The sequence below is a fragment of the Phaseolus vulgaris genome, chromosome 9 (genome assembly GCF_051622355.1).
Source record: "Phaseolus vulgaris cultivar YP4 chromosome 9, ASM5162235v1, whole genome shotgun sequence".
NCBI lineage: Eukaryota > Viridiplantae > Streptophyta > Magnoliopsida > Fabales > Fabaceae > Phaseolus > Phaseolus vulgaris.
Window position 1 is genome coordinate 3,338,984 of NC_143506.1, and position 19,865 is coordinate 3,358,848.

The 19,865-nt window shown below is 36.4% G+C and overlaps 1 protein-coding gene across 1 annotated transcript; it reads right to left on the reverse strand.

Moving 5' to 3' along the window:
• Positions 1–412: 412 nt before the first annotated feature.
• On the reverse strand, positions 413–19,574 carry LOC137823185 (Phosphatidylinositol 3- and 4-kinase family protein). The gene is made up of 26 exons (XM_068628346.1): positions 18,382–19,574; positions 17,696–18,037; positions 17,432–17,593; positions 16,886–17,056; positions 16,583–16,741; positions 16,359–16,486; positions 15,900–16,206; positions 14,981–15,149; positions 13,989–14,206; positions 12,756–12,914; positions 12,451–12,633; positions 11,391–11,927; positions 10,926–11,285; positions 10,016–10,230; positions 8,593–8,776; positions 8,277–8,413; positions 8,036–8,186; positions 4,901–5,167; positions 4,380–4,457; positions 4,207–4,251; positions 3,046–3,218; positions 2,752–2,947; positions 2,209–2,349; positions 1,347–1,555; positions 1,015–1,176; positions 413–908 (listed from the first exon to the last, which is right to left on the reverse strand). Exons 1-26 carry the CDS (start codon positions 19,369–19,371, stop codon positions 650–652), a joined length of 6,102 nt encoding a protein of 2,033 aa, XP_068484447.1. The 5' UTR covers positions 19,372–19,574; the 3' UTR covers positions 413–649.
• Positions 19,575–19,865: the final 291 nt, after the last annotated feature.

Below are 19,865 nucleotides of genomic sequence, written 5' to 3' on the forward strand. Positions count from 1 at the left end.
ATATATATTTTACTTTTTTATGCACTTTTCATTCGAAACATATAGGGGCTGAGTGCTAAAAAGCCATTGATAATTCTAAGTCAATTTAAACTAAAGATACAAAGTTACATCGATTTTTACAAATTAAGATATCAAATGACATCAATTTGAAATTAAGTGATAAAATTTAATTATTTATTAATAATAACACAAAATTACTATAACGAATAACTGGTGGGGAAAAAAGACAATTAAAACTTATTTATAAAATAAAGATTAATTCACTCTCATTATTAAAAGTAGTATTGAAAAACTTATAACACATTCAATATTTATCATAAAATGCTTATTCTGGTAAATCTAATATGCTGTTTCTTTTGGCCGAGTTTTCGGACATGTCTCATAGAGAAGCTAACGAGAATGCTTGAACGTGTGACCTCAATGAATTGTATTTACCATTAATAAATAAGATTACAAAGCTGTATTTTTACACTATGAGGAACCCTCAAAAAATATTACAGAACTTTTGACATTAATTCGCAATTTACTACAATTCCCTCCTCAATACTACTATAACCGTGAAAATTCCTCAAAAAAATGAAAGCATAGGACAACAATGAATGTAAAACTACAAGCAACCATGTACATGTTAGGTAAGGTCTATATTATCTTACTTCTCGATGCCTTGCTGCAGATACTGTATCAAGTCATAGCCAGCAGTGGTCCACTTGTTGTAAGCATCTTTACAAACATGGGTCATGAAATTGGCTGCTTCACGCTCACTCATTTCCGGATGAAATCTCTTCCGAAGATTGCCAATCGGATCACCCCTGCTGAAGCAAGGCAAACCGCTGTCTAGCATTAAAGCTACAGTAGTGATGATCCCATCCATACGTCGACGGGCAGCAAGGTACCCCTTCACACACAAACTAGATGTGCAATAAACAGTGAAACAACGCTTAGTTTTTTATACATGACTTTCAGGAAAAAAAAAAATAAGTTTGTAATCTACATTGATAGGAATGTCATTACTACCTTAAAAATTGGCTCCATGTATCACTCTTCATAACACCAGATGGATCTAGTAATTGCGTCATCTCATGGCTCAGCTTAAAATGAGCACTTTCAAAACGCATATTCCCACCCGGAGAAGTTTCAAGGATGAAACCGAAGTCAATATGAACTAGCCTTCCAACACTGCATCAGAGCATTCATATTAGATATGCCATTTATTGGACAAAAAAAACGGAGGGGCAAACAATGAGGATGTTCTAATGCTTCAGAGGCATCCAAAGCTAAATTCAGATCCACTAGAAATTATAACTGACTTTGCTGACACAGTAATGGAAGAAAGATAGAGATCTTACTTATCAAAGAGAAGGTTCCCATTGTGTCTATCCTTTGGTTGAAGCAAAAGACTGGCAACGGCATAACCAGCACTGCTAATGATGAAGTTCTGGCGTGCAGCCTCAAAACTGGCAGATCCTACGGGTCCAAAGTCTTGCTGAAATATCTCAAACAAACCTCCATCCGTTGTTTCCCCCATCTGACTTCTACTACGCGAATTTGGCACAACCTGGAAATGTAAAAAATAAAAAAATTACAAATCCAGAAAACAATTACCCCATACAGGACACTGGTAACTAACATTGAACCTTGATCCAAGGAAACTTATTAGAAATCACTTTATATTTTAAGATAAACAAGACCAAAATACAAGTTAAAAATTTACATCAAATAATAACAGAACTTTTTTAGTATTGCTAGCTCAGCACTTACATTATCTGTTAGATTAACAAAACAGAAAATAATAATAATAGTAATAATAATAATATTATTATTATTATTATTAATACCACAAAATTAGTACCATAGACCATCATACGTATGTTGTTGCAGGAGTACCCAACAAAATCAACCAAAATTGTGTGCTAAGTCAAAACAGTGCGTCATGCTTGATAAAAAAAAATCTTTACATGATAAAACTTGTGTCCTAGGATCGTAAAACTTGTGTTTAACATGATAATTTGACAACCAGGTCAGTTCCACGTCCTAGACTGAGAATCCAATTGCCCAAAAGAAATAAATTGCTCAAAGGTACACTTCCAAGGACTACCATAAGTTAGCAGCTGTCACTGTACTGGCATTCTCCATTCTGATCAAGAAAATACATAGACTGACGAGCCACAGAATTCTCACAATGTTGTAGCATAACGATATCAAACTCACCTCTATTATACCTCTCTCAGGACCAGTTGGCAGAACACCATAAGGATATAGGTAAAGATTTATTCCAACAGCTTCAAATATATCACTAAGTAGTGATATTACTTGAAGGGCGAGAACATCTTGTCTACAGTCATCTCCGACCTTCAATGTAATAAAACAGTCAGCCCAAGAACAACAAAACACTCAAATTAAGCATAATTGCAAAAAGCAAGAAAAATCACGCGTTGCAAAAATATTGGTTTATCTAATACTAACCAAACATGTTGCTAACTACTATTTATTTGGTACATATTTCATATGAAACTATCTCTAGCCATCTACCAACCCACCCAAAAAAGAAAAGAAAAAACTTCAGCGTATTTTAAGAAAATATACATGTATAACTAGGGTAAACATGAGCCATACTAAGAATATATTTTGAAGAGGGCTAATTTTCCAAATCACTTGGCGTAATGTTCTGCAGTTTTGCTGACAGGATAACAAGGTATAAACTCATCCTTGAATTGAGCCAGCAAAGGATATCATGAATAAAACCCAGCTAACCTTGAAAATGCAAGCTTGTGGCTTTACATCATTTCTGTCCCCATCTCGATCTACTACATTAAAAGTAATCATGATTGGGACTTTAGCGGCTGATTGTAAGGGAATACCACTGTCAACTCGAATACCCGTAACAAGCTTGTTAGGAGCTGTTGGTAGATAAAGGTCCTCGCCATCCATTTCAATTTTCTCCAACTCCCTAGCAGATGGTAAAACCAAACATTAGCTTCCACCAAAAGAACATTGAAAATTTAACTTAATTCACAATAAAAATGTCTTCAGACATTTGCTCAGTACCTTCTGATACCAGCTCGGCGTTCTTCTTTTGGGAGTGGATATAGTACACCGGAGATGGATGTAACTTTGTCAAAGAAATCAAACTCTCTTTTAAATATGTCACGTGCCTTTGCATTAAAACCATCAATTATAAGCTGCCTTACAGCTGGCAGCAGTTCTAGAAATGAACCATTCTGAAATAAAAACACAAACAAACTATATAAAGCATGATTTAAATTATAAACTAAAAATAAAGAATTCAAATCGAATATATTTGAATGCTGACAATACATTCTCTAATATACTCTAATCTAAATTATAAACTGAAATGTACCATTTTGCCCATATCTTTAGCCACACACGTGACTTAGGAGCAGTGCTGGCTCGAGGTTACAACAAGCCAAAGCAACGTACCTCATTTGAATTTAAATTATTTGGTATTTAAAACTGACATAATTGATTATGTATGGCCCATAATTTACTATGTAGGTTGTTTTTGCACAAGATGTCTGTTTGGAACATCTTTTCCACCAACAGGGGCCATTTTCTGCGTTGCATGCTTAAATTTACAAAATAAGGTAGAAGGGCAGTTTGGACTTTTGACAAAAAAAAACCTATAAACCTTTTTCACTTCTATCAAATTAATCACATACAAACTTGTCACTCATTTCTACTCTCTTTCCACTAATTCAAACAACCTCCTTATTCACTCTAATTAGAATAATTTATCTTGGTTATATGACTTAACTTGTCTAGATAGGTTAAGTAGTGTGCCCTTAAAGACTGTTTTTCTTAGCATTAATTACCTAGACATAGCTTTTTTTGTACCTCTTGGTATTTCTAATGTAATGTTCTTCTATAAATAAAAAGATCAATCAAGAGATAATCAATCCCTTAAGCTCTTTTTATCATATTTTCAGTCTTCAAGTACTCTAATTCTCTTGAGTGTGTCACACTCAACCTGTCTTTCCATCTCCAAAATCTTCAACTTAAATATTAAAACAAGAAGATGTGTTCTTAGAAAGGAGTGCACTTCATCAAAAAAGTCAAATGAGAGACGTAGAAAAGTATAACAATACTTTTGAAGCCAAACTTGAAAGAGTCAATCAATAGCATAAACAAAGCTCTTAACTATTTAACTACACAGCATATAAAGAAACATTCTTTTGGGCTTTAGCATACCTTCCCACTGCTTGGTTCTTTTCCTGCCTCGGGTACAGTCTCACCCTGCCCAAAATAAAATCAGTTATAACGACACTCACTAAACTAAAAAACAAATAACTTGCAATGCATACGTTGAGAATAAAAAAGGGACCACGGTCTGAAAGTAAGAAAAACACAATAACAAGGCATACCTGCAAATGCCAGATAAGAATATGGGCAAATATGTCACTTCTTTGAGCAGCTCTAAGCAAATAACCTTCAACTAATTTCTGCAAAAAATAATGTATGCATTTTGGTTACTGAGAAAAAACATGAAAGTCATTACTGACCTTATTAGAGATTAACTTCAGAAAATGTTCAATTTAAAAAACATTAAAAAATGGTTAGAAAATTTCATTTGTTAAATGTCTGAGCTGAAGATGTTTCCCTTAATGAGATTTTTCATGAAGTCAAGATATATTATAAGTGACTAAACAAATTAAGACAACAATGCATAATAGATTCAACAGGGTTAAAAACATTAGTTTTACTGTCGCATTTTTGTTTTAGCTCCTATGCTATTTTCAAAATCTAAATGCTCTGTAAAAGCACAAGGCTTATTTAATGAGGAAAAAAAGTTAAATCGGGTTTTATATGTCCATCATGAAACAGTAGGAAGAAAGGACACACTAAGGGAATAAACCATGAAAATATATTTCAGTAGATATCTAACCCCGTCATCATGTCGCAAGGACTGCACCAGCTGTGGCATGAAAAAAGTCACTCGTTCAGGAGGATAGGATTCCAAAACCCTTAGAACATATGCCATAACACGTGGATGCCCCTTGTATGCTGGAGTAAGGAACTCTAGAGCTTGTGTAATAGAACAAGGAGCCCAATGAGGCAATTGTTGCAAGAGCACTGAATTATCATCAACTGCCTTTGGGGTGATAAAGAAAGGTAAGGCCTCTGGTATGTTGCGTACATCCACTATATTTGCCTGTAAAGCAAAGGTATTCTCATATTTTACAACATAATGAATTTCAACGAGTTAATGACAGAGAGCAATGAGAATCATTGGAATGAATGAAAAAATAAAAAAACTACACAACACGCACAAATTCTTCCCTTGACTGGTAAATAAATAAATAGTCTTTGAACATGACAAAAAATATAGCTCGGGTAAGGCTGATTATATTTCCTCCTTGAACACAAAGCACATTGCTTTTGAACTATAACAATATATATAACTATGACTTTCCTATTGGAATTTAGAAGTATGAAATTTCTGTTCCTAATACACAATTTAACAGTTGAGCAATAGATGTATTTGTTTACTCTAGGGGCGTTTGCTAGATGGAATTCTTTTAAGCTTCCCAAGAATCATAGGTTAGGAATGTTACACAAGGAAGTTTAAAACATAGGAGGTTTATTAATGTATAAAACCAGTTTTTGTTTTTCCTTCCTCTGAACACCTTAAGCTTTTCAAGTGGAATCTATGCCCCTTGAATGCATTACTGGATTTAGTTTTATTGGAATCTTACGATATATGAAGTTTGGCTATCTACTAATTCATATCTCAAGATGAATCTTAAATGACTTTGTATCTTACCATACATGAATGAATCCATGTAACTTCATAACACCAATATAATTCACACGCGATGAACACCCAACGCAACCACTAGGGAACCAAACACATAAATATTAAAGAGTGAGAACCAAACACTTAAATATTTCACTGAACATCCTATACTACTCACTATGGGACGTAGGGACTTCACAATACTCAAGTTCCTATCATAACACGGCCCTTAAGAGCCCACAATTCAGCAGCTTTCCCTCGATGACACTTCACTCAACTCCCGGGTTTATCAAGCCACTTGTTATCAAGCCGATATTGGACCACCCATAAATGTATAGTCCCACGCACAAGTTGGTTGGTCCTGGTGTGAGGGGATGTGTTGGAGATTTCACATCGACTAGAGATAAGAACATTTCATGGTATATAAGTGGGTGCAAACCTCACCTTATGAACCAGTTTTATAAAGTTAGGATTAAAGTCCACTTCTTAATACTCATAACCCTCCACCAGTCAAAACCCTCCTTAGGTAGCCCTTTTTGAAACACTAGCAACCAGCTCTTATACCAATTTGATAAGAACCAAGGTATAAAACAAGAGAATTATCTAGGTTGGTGTTAGGCATAGAAGTAATGAGAGAGTTTGGAAAGTGTATTATAGGAAGAAATTTAAAAATAAAAGTACTTAAACAATTAGTTGTTACAAGGGTGAGACTTTATGGGAAAGTCCATATATTCTTATCTTGTGGGATGTTGAGATAAGAAGATTTTAGTTGTTATAGGGAATGCCTTGTGTGAAAGGAAGAACTTTGTGTTATTTTTCCTCTTTTGCAAACCTGACATGAAGGCCTAACAACACACCACTTTGAAAATTCACCTGGTCCTCAAGGTGAATGTCCGAATGAAATGTAACTACTGTCATGCTATTGTGTTGCTTGTAGGGGATGTTTGCTGATTTAAAAATGAGTTGATTTGAATCATTTTCTTCAACTGGCTGCTATAGCTTCCACCTCTGTTTGTAATGTAAATTGCCACAATTATCTAATGAATGTTGTCCAATGTTGGTTAGTATGAACAGTCAACTCATCCCCCAAAACAATTTTGCAACCCCTCATTAAAGTAGCTTCAATAACTCCTTTCTTGATAACTTCAGTAAAATGTTTACTAGTTCTTGTAGTCCCCCACAATTGCTTCCCCGTCAACATGTAAAACTTGTTGGTTGTTTCTTGTGAAGTTCATATTGGCAACAAGCCAGCCAGTGTTAAGCTCAACAGAAACTAACATCTAACGTATCAATACTGTCAAGCATAATATGGATCACCTTTCCCATTGCTGCAGCAGCTGCATAACTTGTATCAATTGGCTCATCATTTTGCCTCCCTTTTTCTTTAATGAGTTGAAAAAAATTGTAGTCCTTACAACAGGTTCAACACTTCCATTCTTGGGAATTTCATGTTTCTCTAATGGGCCCAAAATCTTATACATTATTCCTGACTTACCTCCTCCTGGATGAGCAATGTCAGTAAATTAGGCCTTACCAATTAATCCAAGGAAATTTATATGGGCAAGAGTCCAAGTTTACCTTGTGACAGCGTAACACCCCATTCTTTAATATTCATTTATTTTCTGCAATGAATTAGGCTAAAGATCACGAAGTCACTTGAAAGACCCACACTGCATAATTATTTTACTGCCCTCCCTTCCCCGTGCTTCATTTGTACATATCATTTCTTCAATGGGACATGACATATTAGACTCTTCACAATAACCTCTACCTACATTTTCTACCATAAACCCTCATAGAAAGTGCACTTTAAGATTAACCCAACCGCAGATAACCAACTTGTAAAGTGAGATTTGCACTTACATCTCTAGTTGATGTCGATGTAGAATCTCTAACGCACACACTCACATTGAGGACTGAACATCTCAAGTATGAAACTAGATATTTAAGGGTTACTTGATAGCGGCCCAATAACGGATGGCACAAGGATAAGCTCTGATACCATCTTTAGACAGTAGACTTTAATCCTAAGTTCATTACACAAAACCAACTTGTAAAGTAAGATTTACAACCAACTATATACAATAATTTGATTCTATCTCTAATCAATGTGAGATCAACAACCTTTTACTATCTCACAAGACTCAAAATAGAACATGGGCAACAGAAGTTGCTCAAAACATTTAAATTTTAATCTTTAACTTTATTAAAAAAATTCCAATCTTGCAGACACTAAACTGAGTACGGCTTCCAGTTAATCTTTATTATTGAAAAAGAACATACCTGTACAAGCTGAGTTACTTCGGTTTTTACAAATGTATTGGTAGGGAACCTTGAGGCCAAAGATAAAGCAATCCTAGGATCCACAGAGAAGGCAGTCCTAGTATATTCTACCCATTTATCTGCACTAATCTTGGGTCGGGAACTACTTTCCCTGAAAATACATACCAGATATTTGAAAGCTTAGGACGAGTAACACAACATATAATGAAATTCAAGTGATAAGAAACAGATAAATATATACTTTGTGTTAGTCGGCTGTGCCCAGACGTCAAGTCTATCAGCCTCATACTGGCATAGCATTAAAAGTAGCTGCCTCCGCTTTTCTCTTCCTAAAGCATAGTTCTCCATTTGACCCCAAACAGGATGATAGTGATCACTCTATCATAAATGTAGAAATTCAGATTAGGATATTTTGAAGTCCATATGAAAAATAAAACCACTTGCATAGAGAAAGATAAAAAATTAAAAGGACAAGATAACAATTTTAAGTTTTGAGTTAAACAAATTAAAGTTTTAAAGTTCACAGTGTAAGTTGATGATAATGCTAGAAATATTACCGTGTCAGTCAAAGAGTTCCCATTTTCTTGTCCATTTCCTTTTGACCCAACTTGAACAGAATCTCCTTTCATATTCGAGAGGTGTTGAACAAATAAAGAAACAGACTGGGCCTCACACTGAGCAAAGTTTGCATAGTTTGTGTCATACCATTCAGGCTCGAAAGCAAACCAACCCAAAGAGGCCCTAGAAATGCACCAAATAATATTTTCAATTAATCCAAGGAAAGGTGAACATGATGAATTCAATCTATCTTTGCAAGAAACTAATTGTTCCAGCAGAATAGCCCATGTAAATGTAAAGATGCATCATATGAAAATGTTTATAAAAGCCTAAAAACCGACTTTATTGTAGAGCTAACATGAAATGCTAGACAGGTCCTCCGCAGTTATACCAGGCCCCCACTCACGCATATTCAGCTGATTAATCTACCAAAATTTCCAACTCAAAATGAAATAAATGACACATTTAACATTATTAAGACAAATATTTTGTCAGTGGAACAGGATTTAGTTCTTGATTTTCATTAGAAATGATAAAATAAAAGACTACAGAAGATAAACTGATTCTTTTTTTAACAGGGCAAAGCATTCAGATTGAAAAAAATAAATTACAGCACACATTCCAAACATATTTTTTTTGTTAGAATTGAAAGATAAAGGATGATAATTAACGATATTTAAGTCCCAGAGGACATATAGAAAAGATTGGGATATTCGGCATACAAATTTCAGGGAGGGGGTTAGAGACTGATTTGACTCAACAAGCAGAGTTAATCTACATAACTTCACCAGTTCCATGTCCCAACTCATCCCAGCAAGTCCAGACAAAACTTGGCCATCTAAAAGAGCAGGCCAAGTTGTGCAGTTTCCAGAAAATGTTTCAAGTCACTAAGATTAGAGAATTAAAACAATGCAAGAAAGGAACTGAATCAAGAATACAATTTATGATTATGATCTTTCATGAATTCTGGTAAGAACTTACAAAATACATGCTTCATGCAGAAGAAGGGCACAAATTGATGAATAAATAATAGCAAACAAAGTGATATCGCCAGCACTACTAGCAGTTAGCACTTATAGAATTTGTAAATTTAGATAAACTAAACAGAAAAAACAGAAGGGTTTTATTATTAGTGATTACTAATGAATGGTACAAATTTATAGAAAAAACTCCAAGAAGAGTCTTCAAGAAGCTAGCTAGAGTGCTGACTAGACAATAACTAACATGCTAACTAACTTGTAACAAAGTCGTAACTGACTGAGAGTTAGTTACAGAAAGAAAAATCACCTATTACATGCTTTACAATAGTACTTTAAGCCTTAAAGGCTTACAATCTAACACGCCCATATAAAAGAAAATGAAAATTTTAGGAGAAATTCAACAAAAATGCCAAAAAAAAAACTGTAAGACACATGTGTTCACCTATAAATCCGATCTTCCAACAGCTGAAGCCCCAGGTGAAATTTTTGCAGATTTCCCTGAAACTGGCAAGAGCAGTACTTGAGCCCTAGAAGCATCAGAGTGAAAAAAGTGCCAGTGGCTGCAGGATGGTGTGAAAAATTCCAGGGAAGCTTCGTTGTCCCCTGCAGCATCCTACCAAGGAGCAGGAGTTGCTCCACACTTTGGTGTCGAACTACCTACATGATACAGGATAAAAAATGATTCAGGGAGGCAATGCAAATAATTGCAATATTTTAAGGTTGAAACTAGATTCAGTATTTTACAACGTAAGGGGCAAGACAATGCCTCCTTCAATCACGATGTGTATAAATATATTGAATGTTTTAGAAAAATTGTAACAGTAAGCACTAGAAACTAACATTTGTTGGCAATTCAACCCGAAAAAATAGACAGCATGATTCTCTAATCAAGAACTGGGTATCAATCTTTAAATAAAGGGTGGTGCATGAATATGCTCCTGAATTCATTAATCCATGTCATTGTTCGCTATAAACACAGTAGATTGATAGAGAAATCAAAGATTCTACACAACTAATTAACATTTAAATATGCCAATTTAAATATAGCACCAAGCAGAACAGAATTTCCTATTTAAATGAGCAACTTCAACTGATAATTTGTTGATTATTAATTTATTAGCAATCACAATACAAACAGTGATTTAAGTGCCAATCTTAGCTTCCTCAAACTAAACAATTTACCCAATATAGTTGTGAATTTCTTTTGAGTGCCATAAAAATATGAAAACATACTGGACACTTAGAATCAAAACAAACATTTATATAAAGCAATCAAAACAATTTAGATAGTGTGGGAAAATGAGAAATGTACGTTAATAAATAGGGTAACCTCAAAGCAAGCAATGCCTAACCTCAAAACGATCAATAAGAAATCCAAGCCATAGTCGATGAGCAATTATCTGCTCAACAGGATTAATCTCAGGCTGCAATTCAGGCTCCCCAGGGGACAGGTGAGGCCTGAGTTTTGCAGCAGGTCCAGAAAACCTTGTTTCAGAGGCAAAAAGACCCCGCTTGGTGTCAAGTGTCCATAACCATGCATCAACAAGCTCCGCAAGAACGAGAGCTCCAAGCTCTGGTGCAGCAGAAACCAACCATGTCCATATGAAAACACCAGTTTCCATTGCATCATGGGTGGAAATGTAAGCAGGACACCAGCAAAGGAGACGGAGAAGCTGTGAGAAGCCCTCCATGTTCGCTTTGGATCCGGAACTCTTGTCCATAAGAAAAAACATAACTCAGATAAAGGTATGACATATAGATTCCCTGAGTTCTAACTTCTAGTAACCAACTAAAATACTAGCAAGAAATATGTTTACCAAATTTGACAAAAGGAGCACAGTGGCCTGAGAGCAAGTATCACGAAATTCAGATCTGACCACTTCCCCACCTTTCTCTGCTATGTTGACGAACTGCTGAAGTAAACGCACAAACTTATTAAGCAACATTCCATTAAAAGAATCATCCTCAGCTTGTGGGTGCTGAGGAAAAGCTCCCGATATAATTCGTTGAAGCCCAGCTCCAAGCCCAAGACCAGGAGGTGCAGTACTAGACTGAAATCCACCAATGCTGTTGTACAACCTTCTCATTCCAGCAATTTCTCCAGCATGGTTGCACTTAACTGTTGCTGCAGCTTGGTTACACTTACCAGAACTGATAACATCTAAGTTAAAAGACTCCGATGCTTTTAAGTTTGCCCCTGAAGCTGCTGCTGCTGCAGCCATTACTGCAGGAATATTTGCTGTTTGTATTGGCCAGTCATTTTTCCCAGTGCCAATTCTTATCTCAGATAAAAGTACAACAACATCAATCGTGGGCTGTGCTCTTTGCCAAGTATTTGCTTTACAAAGTTTATCCTGACGTGGAATACATAGAGATAGTGCAAAGAGACACTTGTGAGTACTTAATAAAAACAAAGATATAATTACAATGTCACCGATAGAAAATTTAAATGGACAGATATATATGCATTAGAAAGTAATAATCAAAATGAAAGCAATTTAGGCACAATAAAATATATGCAACCACCACATTTTTGGACCAGTTTCAGAATGGAAGTTAAGAACAATCAGTAGAGAGCAAATTAAAGGAACTTCAACAGAAGAAGCAGAAGCACAAAATCAAGCCTCAAATTTTCTATAAAGTTACTTTTGTGTGCAGGGAATGATGATAACCCCAAGCAAAAGATAATCGACCATTTGACACTTGCTTAAAAAAAGGATTTTAATTTTAATTTTCAAATAAAATTATAATTATGGTCATACAGGAAACAGCATATCACATGATGCTCCCCAAATTGTGGAGAATATGATGATGATGACAATGTAACTACAAAAACTTAAAATATTGGTTTTTGAAAATGAAACAGATTAGCCCAACCTGAAGAAGGCCTTGGCTAGTGCATGGAGAACTTGAAAGTGATTTAATTATCCATTCTCGAACAATTCTCTGATACAAGGTACGGACTGTTGCTGTCCAAGCAGGATCATTGATGATGGAAGTAGAAGAGTCATCATTAAATGAAAACAGCATAGAGTCTATGCAGGAAGAATACCATAAAACCTGCAAATATACCATTAATCTTAAATATATTCCAGATGTCAAGAAAGAAGATTGAGACACATTAGGCAAGTAACTAAATATACATGTAACCATAATCATAACAAATACTGTTGAAATTTTACCTGTGGAAATTTGTCTCTAAGTTGAGTCAACAAGTTCTCAGCAATATCTCGTATATGATCCTCCCTCTGGGACAGACTCTTTATTAGAAAACAGGTATGCATTGTAAGTATTGAATCTCGGGTCTCAGCTTCATGCCCTATTTCAGACACTTGATCTTCCTGAAGCCAGACCAATCAATTGTGTCCAAGATCCATACAGTCAAAGACACAGCAAACAACACAAAAATCAGTCTTTAAGCCCAAAAAGCATAAAAATGACATAAATGAGAGCACCAGTACATAGCTAATCACAACCATAATAGGTCATATACACCTAATCTACATTACAACCTAAAAATTCATAATCACTTAACTGGCAATGAACCCATTGAATTTGTCAATACAGTATACAACTATAACAATCTTCAAATTTTTCTGAAGGAGTTCAATTTTGGAAATAAAAAAAAAAAAAGCAAATGCAGATGTTAATTATTTAAAGTGTAAACACTTTGGGCCTTTTGGGCTTAGAGTACAATTCAACCCCATAAAACCAACTTGTAAGATAAGGACAATTCACTTCACTCAATCTCTTGGTTGCAATTAAGACAGGTTGGAGGTGATCACAATTAAGACAGCCTTCCAACATAGTCTCTCACTCCCAAGGTTATAGACGAGAGTGTGGCAATGCAAGTGACCTAATAATGGACCTAGGGTCTACCCTAATACCATCTTAGAAAATGGCCCTAAGACCTAACTCAACTCGACAATCTTTTTCGATCATCCCTACATAGGCTGCCCTTACTGAGACACTAACAACCAATTCTAATATACGCTGCAATTAAGCCAGGCTATGGATGACCACAATTAAAGACATATATATTCATCCTCTTTTATCACCACTACAGTCCTCCACAAGAAAAAAATCAGGTGACATTTTAGATGTTTCTGGGACTGTTCTGGACAAACTTCTTGATGCTACTTAACAAAGAATTATGAAGTTGTATTCATAAATATAAAACAATTGGTGCAACAAAAGTAACTTGCTTCAAACAAAAAACAGAATATAGACTTGTTATACATACTTAGCCATTTTTCATACCACCTTAAGCCTTTGGGATGAATAATAACCAATTGCTAGCTCAATTTAGACAGTAACTGCTTATCACTAAGTAAACATGTCCCAGCTTCATGGGTTGAGGTTTACAGGCCTCAAGATTAGCAATAAATGAGGTCAAAAGTTAAACAAATGCCTACCAGCCACAAGACAGCTGTTTCAAAAGCCCTGTGGACAATTGCTGTTAAACACTGGAAGACAGCTGGCATTAAATTTGGAGTCTTGAGATACTCAAACACACAAGTAAAGGCACTTCTTGCAGCATCAAAAGTAGTGCCACCATTTAGGATTCCACCATTGCTGCTGAAGCGGATGATCTCAAGAAAAGCTACAGCAAGAAGGTAAGTCGCCTTCACTCCTGCAAAACAAATAAACATAAGTAAGGCACAGTCAAGAAAGAATGAGGGTTGTACAAAAATGAATATATAAAAGTTAAGGAGAGATAAGGGTGTACACTCCAACCTAAATAGAAAACAAGAAACCTTATTATAAATTCAATTTTCCAACTTCTCAGGCTAAAATAGTGTAAAAACTAACCATGCTGCAAAAAATTGGACATGAGAATTTAAAAATACAAAATAGAGGCAAATAAAATTTTAGTTGCTTGCAACACTCAACAGAACAAGGCTACAAAATGAGTGGTGGGTATAATCAATATGTAAAAATGATTAAATGGTTAAAACAATCAAATTAACCTTGAAAGGTGGGTTTGTGTCACAAACAAAAAATAGCTAGTTCATACTTCTATATAATATGAAGCTGATCACAAAACATGTCATAGAAGAAATAATAATTAATTTTGATGTTTGCTAGTGTCATGTGGCTATGCACAAGTCATATGGAAAATGCCAGTCTAAGACATGCCAACATGTTCAAACACTGTGCAAGGCATGTGAAATATTATTAGGACCCAATCGCTTTTATGTATGGTTCTCCAAAAGCTCTTATCAAATATCATCCTGAATTTACAATGAATTGTTTCCAACAGCAATGTGTAAAACATGAAAAGGAGTGCTGAACAAATAAAGGGCCTGATTAGCCTGACACAAGATGCAGCACCTCTCTATAAAGCTGAAGGTGTTGACAATTCCTATACTAAGAATTAATGAATTATAAAGCCAGTGCAATCCACCTGAGATTGTGGTCATTGCTGTGACATCAACTCTCCCTCCTAAAGCTGCAGAAAGAGCAGCTCTTTGTGAAAGAGCAGCTTTCTCATTGCCACTGCCTTGACGGCTACCTGGGTTGTGCAAGGCATTTAATTCTAACTCGTCCTCAAGCCATTTCACAGAGCTAACAACCTGGGCAGAAACAGGATGATATAATATTAAAGGTTCAGTTCAGTGCACAGAAAAATCAAATTGGGGTGAAAGAGAAAGTTATTAAATTCATAATAATTTAGAGAAGCATGGGAAAAAAAGTAAACAGTACTGCACTCCTTGATAATGAAGAAATGAAACACGTAACAAGGCAAAGCAACAATATTCCCAATGATATAATGTAAAAAGTTTTTAAAAAAAGTTGAAAAAGCATTTTACATTTTAAAATATTACTCTAAAGTTGAAAAACTTATTCACAACTCTCTCTCTCATGGTTGATCTTCTCTATTCTCTGTTCATCTTCTCCCATCTTTTCCCGGGTTCATCTTCTCCCTTCTCACTGTTCATATTCTCTTTTCACTTTTTCTCTTCTGCATTGTTCCTATTCTCTAATGTTCATCTTCTCCACTATTAGTCTTCTCTACGGAACTTTGTCACTGAGTTTCTTCTCCTGTGTTTCTTCCTGATTTTTCATTTTTTTGTCCATCCTCACGAATTGTCTATAACGGAAACTAAGTCGCAAATCATATGATTCACCCAATGCATTTTACGATTCAGGCTAGAAAATGATTTATCAAACAAAATATATCGTGGAGGAAGAATGTTGTAACGAATCAAGATTTGAATCGTACAATTCTAATTACACTGATAAAAACCATAAACATACACAGCAAAAAATTATCAAAGGAGTTGTTTACCAAAAAAATTGAAGATCTTCAAGGATCAACTTACAAGTGGAGGAGTCCCCTGAGAAATTCCTTGAACAGCAGAAGACCACTCCACATTCCACATATATGGTCCATTTACAGCTTGAAGGGAAATTGCACCGGTGCTTCCCACACTGTTCAGTGTGGTAGAAACTGCCTTTGCAGTCCCTGGAGTCTTCTGTATTGGTGGTGCTAGGCCAAAAAGAGCAATATAGAACCATAGGTTGCGAAATAGTTTTAAAAGTGATGGCTCCGCATTTAAAGTAGGATCAAAATCAGAACAAATCGCAGCAACTGCAGGGAGCAGCGGACCCAGGAAATCTGCTCCACTCCTACAGCGAGTAAGCATCAGATGTGAAATCTTCAGAAAGCATAATTCATCAAGTAAATAAAGTTTAATTTAAACCTATCCAAATTTTAATCAAAATTTAAACATTATTAGAATATTGTTGTCAAGTGTTTTAGCATAGCAAAACAGGTATACCTTCCACTTTTAGCCTCCGCAGCTAAACCAACATCTGAGCATAGGGAGAGCACTCGATGACGAAAATCTGAGCGCAATCTATCACCAGTAAGACCACTAGCAATAACAAGAAATCCTGCAGGTAGAGTCTAAAATGTAATTCAACCAGTGAGAATCCATTTGACAGTATACACCAAGCAAACCAAATCTAATGTGTTATTGAAATTTTTAGATACACTACATACCTCAACACGCTCAGTTGTGGCTTCGGCAGCCTCTGTTTTGCTTTCAGCTGATCCTACATTTGATAGTTTGTTCAAGTAACTTCTAGTCATCAAAACCACTGTTTCACGGTAAGATTTGTCAAAACCTAAACTGGCCATTCGAGCCACGGCATCAAGAAGCTGTATGGATCAGATTACAAAATTGTAAGATTCGTAATAGAAAAGATAAGAAAAAAGATAAATGAACAAATGGGAGGTCATAAAATAAGTAGACAACTTTCATATCAATTTCAAAATACATGCTCAAAAGACAAAGTTCCGTACTCGGAGTCTCAACAAACTAGGTGTTGAAGCATCACCCTCTTCTAGGCTTTCAATAAAAAGAGGTAATATCACATCTACCAGCTCAGACTTGTTGACTGCAACACTCAGCTCCGCGAACAGGCGTATAACATTAAGCTGTACAAAAGGTACTGCCGATTTCTCTTGGTTGTCCTAGTGGCAAAAAAAGATTCCGTAAGCATTCAATTCGCTTAACACATGACCAGATACATTAAATTAGCATGCTTAAAATTACAAGGATGTCAATAACTGAAGATCCCATTATGAAACAGGAAAACCTACTAACCATATGAATTGATAAAATTACAAATGCAACTGGAGATTTAAGCAAGTGAACGCTGAATTTGTGAAATCAGTTAAACAATATTTGGGAACGTATGAAATACAAAATTAACATGTATCTTTTGTATACAAACGCACAAAATCAAAACAAATAACACAGTAAAATGCTGACTCGACCAGATATACATTTACTAGTATTTATCACCAGTTTCTGCATTATGGGCTTGCGACCATTAGTGAGTGTACCTGCTCTTCATAATCATTCCGTTCACGTATGCTTGTCGCTAATCCCATTATGTATGTGTCTACAGGGGCTCGCTCCTTATTCCAGCATGATTCAATAATCCTACAGCTGGCCTTTGTGACACTCTCAAACATGGTCCCCTGGTTGTTACTCCATGTATCAGGCTGTCACAAAAATATTTTGGAATTTTAAGAAATATCAATTGGAATGTAATTTGAAAAGAAATCATCAACGGAAATATAATATTGAAAAGTAACAAAGCATACCTGAGCACAAACGTTGAGAACAATTGGCTTTAGGCGAATGAGCAAAATGCGCAGCGGCTGTCCTCCTCGAGCAATAGCAATTTGTCCTACCCCTAGAAGCAATGAATCGAAGAGCTCTTCACACGATCTCAACTTACGCCACCCAGAGAGTAAGCATGCCTCAGCAGCATCTATTAAAATTGCAACAGCCTCATAAACCAACCTCTTAACAGACCTTGAATCAGAATCCAGTGCTGAGAGGCTCTTGATTTTCAGGTTCACTGCAGCTTTATAAACTGAAAGTTTCGTATTAATCCTCGCTTTTAAAAGCGACCCCTGCTCATGCCAGTCCCTCTTCCGGATCTGCAAGAAAATACAAACACGAAACGGGCCTCATTCTTAAGATTAACCTAAATAGAAATGCAAGCAACACATTCTTGTAAACAGTTTCTACTGTTGGCTGGATTTTATTGGAACTCTTAAAATTTTGCCGGTCTCACTCCTTATTTAATGTGTCATTCACAATGTTGTAATTTCCAATAAATGATAACCTTCAACAAAAAGGTGTGTTAAATGTGTTGCTAACACTGCTCTTAGCCTGAATCTCAACAATCATCCCCAAAGTGATGAAAGAAAGATACTCGCTAATTCACATAAACATAACAAATAAAGTGACCTAAGAGGGAACTATAGAAACATATTTATACCTTCAGAAAAACAGACATGGACTGTATCTGCTTCTTCCCAATTAACCTAACCTGCTCCAAAAGTCCAGACTCAATGGGGACATTTTGCAACACATGAGCAATCAACTTAAAAGCTATCTCCTGCCTTTCCAAGAACTCCACCGACTCTTCCTCGAAGGAAGCAACTTGCTGGCTAGATGAGACTGGTCCAAGAGTACCATCATTTAAACCCAAATTCAGAGCCAATTGATCAGCACTGGACCTATAAACATGGTGGGGGCCGTTCACCACCCCTCTCGAGGACGCCGTGCTAGCATCATCCGCAGCCTTAGAAGCCACACTGCTCGAAGAACCCGAAGTATTCTCATTCCCGGGACTGTCATTGTAATTGGCCAGGGCTTGGTGGTTCACACTGAGGGGCGAACTCTGAGACGAGGAATTTTCCGCAATGGCCAGTTCCTTCGGAGTGCTTGGAACAACAGCAATATGCGTGGAGAATTGATCGATTAAACAAGTCACCAATTTGTTGGCATCGGAGGACGAAATTGGGACATAGTTCTGCGCCACACCGGCCAAAAATGCCCTAGCAATGCTGGAGCGCGGTTCGCCGATCGCGGAAATGATTACTTCGCCGGAGAAGGCGGTGAGCTCATCAGTAAAATCCGGCGACTCTTGCGCGGCCTTGGAGACGTAGCCGGTGAAATCGAGGAAGAAAGAGGCCACGGAATCGGCGTTGAAAGGGTGGGGCCAGAAGGACTGAGTGAAGGAATGGGGAACAGCGCGGAGGAACTCGACGACGACGGACTTTGGGCGCAGATCGGCAGAATCGGGGCACTTGGAGAGGAAGCGCGAAACGGCAAGGACGGCATTGAGCTGAGAGCGCGAAACCCTAGGAGATCCTGCCGATAGGTACTCCGGCGGAGGGCATTTACTGCATATCCAAGAGAGCTTTTCGGAGAATTGCGTCGGATTCTGCGCAATGAGGTCGCATAACTCGATCAGCGCTTCCATCACGATTTGCAGGGAAAACAAATTCGAACGGTGAACGAGGGGAATTGATCCCTACGCGAGAGGTGTCGCATTCGTTTCTGTTTCTCTCACTGCTAACCACGCAGCAACATTGTTGCTGTTCTTCTGGTCATTGGCGTGCCATCGACACTTTCTTTCTCTTTTAATTCCTTTTCGTTTTTTTTTTTAATTTCGGTTTTGGCGTTGTCTAGGATTAGAATTACAATTAAGTTTAGAAAATTCAGATTGGAGTGAGAATAGGATAAACTATGTTTTTTCTCCTTATAACATTAAAATGTTTACATTTTCTTTTCTTCATTTTTAATATGTTTTACTTTCTCCATTCTTGTTCCTGTTGACGTATATTGACTTATAAAACAAATTATAAATGTCCGTTTTCCATACTTTTAAAATTTTTAATATTTTTTTTACGTTTTTAATTCTAATATTTAATCCATTTTGTAAATGTAAATCAAATATGCTAAATAATTGATTGA

Excerpts from the sequence above, each read along its gene's own strand:
- LOC137823185 (XM_068628346.1), bottom strand. The coding sequence starts at position 19,371 with ATGGAAGCGCTGATCGAGTTATGCGACCTCATTGCGCAGAATCCGACG. Across the intron at positions 10,231-10,925 it reads TTCTTATTGATCGTTTTGAG|GTAGTTCGACACCAAAGTGT; the intron begins GTTAGGCATTGC and ends TGTATCATGTAG. Across the intron at positions 8,414-8,592 it reads GGAACTCTTTGACTGACACG|AGTGATCACTATCATCCTGT; the intron begins GTAATATTTCTA and ends CATTTATGATAG.